This window comes from Glycine max, chromosome 18 (assembly GCF_000004515.6).
Source record: "Glycine max cultivar Williams 82 chromosome 18, Glycine_max_v4.0, whole genome shotgun sequence".
Lineage (NCBI taxonomy): Eukaryota > Viridiplantae > Streptophyta > Magnoliopsida > Fabales > Fabaceae > Glycine > Glycine max.
The window spans coordinates 42,894,133-42,902,890 of NC_038254.2; the positions used below are offsets into that span (position 1 = coordinate 42,894,133).

The following is an 8,758-nucleotide window of genomic DNA, read 5'->3' on the forward strand; positions in this document are numbered from 1 at the left end:
CATTATTTAAATGCATTTTATGTGAGCTTATTGTATTATTTATTTTGATCTTTACAGTTGTTGCTTCTATATCTGCTAATTTGAATTCGGTTCCAGTTCTTAATGGTGCAAATTTTAAGGACTGGAAAGAGAACATTCAAATTGTTCTTGGCTGCATGGATCTAGACCTTGCATTAAGGATTGAGAAACCCCCTTCTCCTACAAATTCCACCATCTCTTAACAGAGGAAACTTCATGAGAAGTGGGATCACTTAAATCGCATGAGTCTTATGATCATTAAGCGTCGCATTCCTGAGGTCTTTAGGAGCATTGATTCAGATGATATAACTAGTGCCAAAGAATTTCTTACTGAAATTGAAAAGCGCTTTGCAAAAAGTGATAAGGTGGAAACAAGTACTCTCCTTCAGAACTTGATTTCCATGAACTATCAAGGCAAAAGAAATGTCAGGAAATACATTATGGGAATGTCAAATATTGCTTCAAAATTAAGGGCACTAAAGCTTGAGCTATCAAAAGACTTGCTTATTCAATTAGTGCTAATTTCTCTACCTTCACAGTTTAGTTAGTTTAAGATCTCTTATAACTGTCAAAAGAAGAAATGATCTCTTAATGAGCTCATTTCATACTGTATGTGCAAGAAGAGGAAAGGTTGAAGCAAGAAAGGACTGAAAGTGCTCATGTTGTGAGTACCTCTAAAGACAAGGGCAAAAGAAAAAGAACTGAGGAGCCCAAGAATGAAGCTGCTAAGGGTCTAGGACAAAAGAGACAAAATCAGGGTGACAATTGTTTCGTTTGTAGTAAGCTTGGACATGTAAAGAAGAAATGTACCAAATATCACGCTTAGCATGCAAAGAAGGGTATGTTTCTTACTTTGGTCTATTCTGAGGTCAGTTTAGCTTCAGTACCTGGAAACACTTGGTGGTTAGATTCTGGTGCCACTACTAACATAAGTGTTTCAATGTAGGGTTGTCTAAGCTACCGGAAGCCAATTGATTCTGAAAGATGGATCTATGTTGGAGATGGTAAATCGGTGGAAGTGGAAGCTATAGGGCACTTTAGATTATTACTATGTACAAGTTTTTATTTGGATCTGAAAGACACTTTTGTTGTACCGTCATTTAGACGGAATTTGGTTTTAGTTTCTTATTTGGACAAATTAGGTTATTTGTGGTCATTTGGAAACAATGTGTTTAGGTTGTCTTTTAATTCAGATATTGTTGGAACTGGTTCACTCTTGGTTAATGATAATCTATATTTACTTGATACTGTAGCTTCCTATGGTGAATTCTATTGCATGGTACTAAGCGTAGAATTGATAATACAAACTCAGGAGCATTATGGCATAAGCGCTTAGGTCACATTTCTAAGAACAAAATTGAACGACTTGTGTCAAGCAGAATCTTGGATTCCATTGATTTCACAAGCTTTGACGTTTGTGTTGAATGCATTAAAGATAAACATACCAAAAGCAAGAAATTAGGTGCATATAGAGTTACAGACATCTTGGAATTGATACATACAGACATTTGTGGGCCATTTCCTACACCTTCATGGAATGGTCAACAGTATTTTATATAATTCATAGACGATTACTCTAGATATGCATACTTGTTTCTTATACATGAAAAGTCACAATCATTGGATGTGTTCAAAACATTTAAAGTTGAAGTTGAAAATCAACTCAACAAAAGAATAAAGTGTGTCAGATCTGACCGTGATGGTGAATACTATGGCAGATATGACGGTTCAGGTGAACAACGTCTAGGGCCTTTTGCCAGGTACCTAGAGGAATATGGCATCGTCCCACAGTACACCATGCCGAGGTCACCTAGCATGAATGGTGTGGCTGAAAGACGAAACAAAACTCTTAAGGATATGGTAAGAAGCATGATTTGTCATTCTAACTTACCTGAGTCACTCTAGGGAGAGGCACTAAAGACTGCAACTTACATTCTAAATAGAGTGCCAACCAAGGCAGTTGCCAAAACACCTTATGAGCTTTGGGTTGGGCGAAAGCCTAGTCTGAAACATTTTCATGTATGGGGATGTCCAACTGAGGCAAGGCCTTATAAGCCAAATGAAAGGAAATTGGACTCCCAAACAGTAAGCAGCTACTTTATTGGTTATTCTGAAAGATCTAGGGCCTATAAATTTTATGATCCCAAATTAAAGACAATTTTTGAGACGGGAATCGCTACATTCTTTGAGGATATTAAGTTTGGGGGGAAGAATAAGGTTAGAGACTTTGTCTTAGAGGAAGAATCAGTAACAATTCCAGAACCGATTCATACAGTTGCTTTTCATAAAGCAAATTCAGAACCTCTACAAGATATTGTTATTGAATCCCCCACTCAAGATAATTTGGTCGGCCATGAAGAATAAACTCAAGATCCTCAAGAACCTATGCTTCATGAGCCAATACCTTTGCGAAGATCTACAAGAGAAAGGAGAAGTGCTATTTCAAATGATTATGTGGTATTTCTCCAGGAACATGAGGAAAATAATGGTATGATGGAAGATGACCTAATCAACTTTCATCAAGGCATGCAAGGTTCCAACTCAGAAAAGTGGATTGAAGCAATGAATGAGGAGTATAAGTCCATGCAAGACAACAAGGTTTGGGAACTTTTCCCATTACCAGAAGGTGTGAAACCCATTGGTTGCAAATGGATATTTAAGACCAAGCGGGATTCCAAAGGTAATGTGAAGAGGTATAAGGCTCGTCTTGTGGCGAAGGACTATACCCGAAAGGAAGGGATTGACTTTAAAGAGACTTTCTCTCCAGTTTCATCTTAAGACTCTTTTAGGACAATCATGGCTCTTGTTGCACATTATGATTTGGAGCTTCATCAAATGGGTGTAAAGACGACATTTCTCAATGGCAACATTGATGAGACAATTTATATGGTGCAACTAGAAAACTCCGTGTCAGGAAACCCAAAGAATATGGTTTGCAAACTGACAAAATCCATTTATGGGCTAAAACAGACATCTCGTCAATGGTAACACAAATTTCATCAAGTAATTCTCTCATTTGGTTTCGAGATGAATCTTGTTGATGATTGTGTGTATCACAAATTCAGTGGGAGCAAATACATTTTCCTAGTCTTATATGTTGATGACATACTGCTTGCCACTAATGATATAGGCATGTTGCACGAAACCAAGAGATTTCTATCAAGAAACTTTGAAATGAAAGATCTCGGTGACGCCTCCTTTGTATTAGGAATTCAGATACACCGAGATCGATCTCGGGGTATTCTAGGATTATCACAAAGGAGCTATATCGAAAAGGTACTTAAATGGTTTGGCATGTAGGAATGTAAATCCGGGGATACTCCAGTTGTTAAGGGAGACAAGTTTAGTCTCAAACAGTACCCAAAAGGAAATTTAGAAATTCAGGAAATGCAGAAGAGTCTCTATGCATCAGCTGTAGGGAGTTTGATGTACGCCCAAGTATGTACGCATCCGGATATAGCATACATAGTTGGGGTATTAGGAAGATATTTGAGCAATCCAAGAATGGATCATTGGAAAGCAGCCAAAAGGGTTATGAGGTATTTGAAGAGAACAAAGTACTATATGCTCACATACAAGAGGTCAAATCAATTGGAGATCACTAGGTATTCTGACTCGGATTTTTGCAGGATGCCTAGATAGTTTGAGATCCACTTCAGGTTACATTTTCATGTTAGCCAGTGGTGCCATTTCTTAGTGCAGTGCCAAGCAAACCCTTACTACTTCATCCACCATGGCGGAATAATTTGTGGCATGCTATGAGGCATCAAATCATGGAATATGGTTGAAAAATTTTGTCATAGGGCTGCAAATTGTGGAAGGAATTGAAAGACCACTTAAGTTATATTGTTACAAAAAATAAGTTGTATTGTATTCTAACAAAAATAGGAGCTCAACCAAGTCGAAGCATATTGACATCAAGTTCCTAGTTGTTAAGGAAAGGGTACAAAGTGAACAAATTTCCATAGAACACTTAGGGACAAACTCCATGATAGCAGATCCTCTTACTAAAGGACTTTCACCCAAGGTCTTTCATGAGACTGTTGCTCACATGGGTGTTTTACAATTTTGAGGAATCTTTGGTTTAGTGGGAGTTAGTCACTTTTATATATTTTATGTTCTGTTAGATTTTATGTATGCATACATCGACTTTTGGATATATTTGGTTAAATATATATGGTTTATTATCCAATTATTACACTTTGTACATTAAGGTTATTAAATGATCTCATTGAGGTAAAGTAGGACCAGTTGAAAATAGACGTGTACAGACCACCTTCACGTAATTTTCATGCTACACATTTCATGATGAGTCTATGTCATTTGATTCTGTCAACATTAGTGATCATTGATGGGTTTAGTTGTGATTGATACAATGAAAACTGCTTTGGTTCTACATGTGGATGTAATCAATGGACAAGATTTTTGGAATATGCTCAAGGCATGTAATGGGAAATTTTGAGCTCATAAAGTCTAACACATTCATAAGGATTAAGGATATACATATTTGTGACCAGTGGGAGATTGTTAGTAATTTTGGGTCATATATATATATATATATCATAATTGAATGAGTTAGGGCCATTATATAATTAGCCGAAATATTAAATTGGTCTAATTAATATAAAAATATGGTTGATGGCATATATGTCATGAAATGATAATTGTGTAGATACTAGTGATATTATAATTTGATGAGGGGCCAAATTATAATTATCAAAGTTGGGGTAACTGATGGCAGTTACCAATATAAGGGGTTATGGTCTCCATTTGAAGAAAGCAACATAACGCAACCCAACGCGTACAGTTTCTCTTTATCCCCGCCAGAATAGAAAAATCCAGAGAAGAAAAGATAAGGGCTCTCTACAATTGGAAGATCATGAAACAAATTTTCTGATCAACCTTTCATCATCATCATTCCATTATGGCTAATCCAGGTACGCTTCCGCATCTAGTTTTCATCATGATTTTGAGTATGGGAACACAAAGGGATTCTACTCATCTCTATACAATAATTTCTCTACATGAATAGAATGCATGTGGTTAGGATCAATGATTGTCTATTAGAATGAAATTAGGCTGATTGATTGAATCCCAACAGTTTATTGTATTGAAATTCTTCCTATATGATTATGTGAAATTGTTTGAGGGGTTTTAATCCTCGTGGATTGAGAAACATTTTTGTATAATTTGTTTATGTTTTTGATAGGATTAATGTGATAAATAGTTATATTGGGATCATGAAATTATGATTGAAATTGTGTATAAGCTATAAATTAAATATGTATGAATTGTGAGATAACGTGTTACTTTGAAATTATAATATTGTTATTGAGATTGAGTATAAGTGAAAAGTTAAACATGTGTTAATTTGTGAGATACATGTAAACATGTGATGATGGATTGTGATATTATGAATGAAATTGTGGACCTGAGATTTGGTTGTGAATAAGTGTGTGTTTAACACTTGATGTGACAATACTTGTGTTGTGAGCTGTGAATTATACAATAACCCAACTAGTGTTTACCTTTATAAAAGTGTTTATGCACAGTGTTAAAGTAAAAGTGTAGGTTTCCTTGTTAGGAACTAGTGTTAAATTGTAGCGCAATGTGTTAGACGTGTTTGAAACATGAGTGTGAGGTCATAAGTATTGTATAATTCATGAGTTGTGTTTGTGTGTAAAAAGATTTTTTTTAGGGGTTGGACCTAAATGAGGAAGGTGAGGCCCTAACGGATTCTTCGGAGTCTGGGCCTTGGGGGTAAAGACACTCGGTTTGAGTGTTCCCTTAAGCCAATGTTGATCCCATATGGTTGGAGCATTCTTGCAAAATGGAGTGACCCTGACTGGTCACCTTATGATTGTACTTAGTGAGAGTGACCTGACATACCCATTGTATGGTGTGGCTTGTTATGTACTCCTAAGCTCCCCAGGGTGGTTTTGACTGACATGATACCACATTGCATATAGGCTTGAGTCTTAGTGTAACTGTTGCAAAATGCTTATGTATTTATTGATATTGATTGATTTAGTGATGTTGTGTTTTGATCTTTGAGTATGTGAATGATGTGAAAATGAATTAGACGTGTTGTGTTGTGATGTGATGTTACGCAACAAAGTGGTGGAATTACGTGAGATATGTTTAAGTAAGTTGTATCTTATTTATATGATATGTATATCTAGTTGTCTCCTTTCTCTCTATTAGTTAGGAATGTGATAACTCACTCCCTGTGTGCTATTTGTGTTTGGATCCTATGATGATCTCAAACTTTATGTTCGTGGGAGCAGATGGTTAGGTGAATGGCTATAGAGAACCTCATGCTAGAGGATGCAGGAATGTCCATATATCAACATTAATGGCCGCATGTTGTATGTAGACACTTAGTAACATAATTTACCAACTAGAGGAATCAAATACATCCCTTGTAAAAGTATTACTCCCCTATATAACAACGGGGGAAATAGATTCAAACAAGGAAACACCCCTGAAAACATTTCAAAAAATGGAAGTCATTCTATTCGGCCAGATGAAGAAAGCTGGAGGCCATACAAGTCTAACAATGCTCCCTTTGTCGAAAATACATTAAGCACCTATGAAATTGTTGCACAAAGTCAATAAGATTTGTCCATGAATCAACATATTTCGCAACATGGTTGTGGAAGGCTTCTCATCGGGAGACTGTTCATATACATGCAAAAAATATCCCCTTTATGTAAGTTGTGGCCCACGTTTGTTTTCTTTCAAACAATGTTATTACCCAATTATTGTCTTCCAAACCAAACTTTGTGATCATGTCATTCCATTTTTCATCAAACTCAGCAATCTCAAAGTCTCCTAACATACATGTGTTCAATGATTGCAAAAAGGATTTTATTTTTTACATTGCTTAACGCATCATGCAGTAAATGTCAAGCAAACTGATGATGTGTCCTAGGGAACACAATTCTAATAGCACGCATTGGAAGGTCACCATCCGTAATAACAGAACTAGGATGTTTCCCTTTCATCTCTTTCAGAAATTGTTCTAAAAGCCACACATATGTTTCCTCAGTCTCATTAGTAACCAAAGCAGTAGCAAACACTATTGTGTTATTGTGATGATTAACACTAGAAAACACAACTACATGACAATTGTATTTATTTTTTCATATAAGTTGCATCAAATGCTAAAACATCTCCAAAAACAACATAATTCATTCAACTCTTTGCATCACACCAAAATAGATGTTGCAATCTATTTTCATCATCTACAATATAAGCAACAACCATCATAGGATCTTTTGGACACAAATGGTGAAAGTAGTTCAAAGCCCTATTAACATCAGATGATTGCTTGCGCCCTTGTCTTGCAAAATAGTTATATATATCTTTTCTAACATATCCCACCTTATTATAACCCCCTGAAGTTTGGGCCAATGATGCATATATGTGGGGTGGTCTAATGACAACTTTCCTATAATTTTCAATCTGCATTGCATCTGATGCAGTAATTTTCCTGTGACCTGAAAGCAGACCACAATCTTGCTCATTCAACAACTTATGCTTATGACCACCACTAAAGACAAACACATACCAATGATCAATCAATTCATTCACATGAACACAGATATATACCTTACATCCACATCGAGTGAAATTCTTATATTCATGCTTCCTATTTCGTGGACTCAATCCTCTATCTTGTCTATAACCTTCCTTTGAACAAACAAATGTTTGTTGCAGTGTCTCCCCCTTCTTGTTTATGAGGACATGACTTTTCCGAATAGAAAAATCGTTGGCCCATGCATACCACTTATAAAATTGGTAACCTGTCTCAACATTAACAAAGTTTAACCTAACAATATCCTCAATAGAAAATCATTTTAACTATAGCTCCAAAACATAATCATCAAAGGATTTGCATCATTTATTTCTACTACATATTCTACACCATCTTCTAAAATAGTTTCGTGATAACCTTCATCATTTAAAACCTCATTGTCATAATCTTCTTCATCCTTTAACTCATTATCATCTGAAACATTATTCTCAAAACATTCATTATCATCTAGCCCATCCTCGTTCCAAAAACACATGTTCTTTACCTTGCTAACCAAACTCATCATCCTCAAAGCAACCCCATCATCCTCCATATGAACATCCTCAAATGTCCCATCATTTGAACAATCACTTATTGAATGTTCTTCCATTTGTATAAGCATAGATTAACAAACAAATGACTTTTATAATGACCAATTACATGTCTAGTGTCTATAATTTCAATGATTGATTTAAGCTATTTTGACAAAACAAATGAATTCTTCCAACCTATAACATTGTTGTATTAATCATTAAAAATGAAATTTATCCATTTAATTTTCATACTGATACCCCCACCTTAAAAAACAACAGAAAGCAAAAAAGAAAATGGAAATGACATTTGTTCGAATTTGTTTCAATATCAGTGTTATAGTAGGAGTTGATAGGATAGGATTACAGGGTTGCATTGTTCAAAAGGTTGCTAACATGTTACATTCAACTACTGTAAATTGTAGATATAAACTCCAAAAATCTACAAGCATATGTTATTGCCAATTAAAAAAAGTACTCAATTGAAATAGACAAAAGTCAATCAAGGGAAGGGAGCATTGGACATTACTCTCGGTGATAAGTGTATGAGAAGATAACATACCTCTACAGAAAGATCTACTTCAGTCAAAGATTCTCGGACCCTTCTGCAAAAAGTGCATACCTCCGATGA

General features: G+C 35.7%; 1 protein-coding gene across 1 annotated transcript; it reads right to left on the reverse strand.

Moving 5' to 3' along the window:
- Positions 1-7,215: 7,215 nt before the first annotated feature.
- Positions 7,216-8,207, reverse strand: LOC106797003 (protein FAR1-RELATED SEQUENCE 5). The gene is made up of 2 exons (XM_014770662.1): positions 7,976-8,207; positions 7,216-7,826 (listed from the first exon to the last, which is right to left on the reverse strand). The coding sequence occupies exons 1-2, from the start codon at positions 8,205-8,207 to the stop codon at positions 7,216-7,218; spliced, it is 843 nt and encodes a 280-aa protein (XP_014626148.1).
- Between the last annotated feature and the right edge of the window lie 551 nt (positions 8,208-8,758).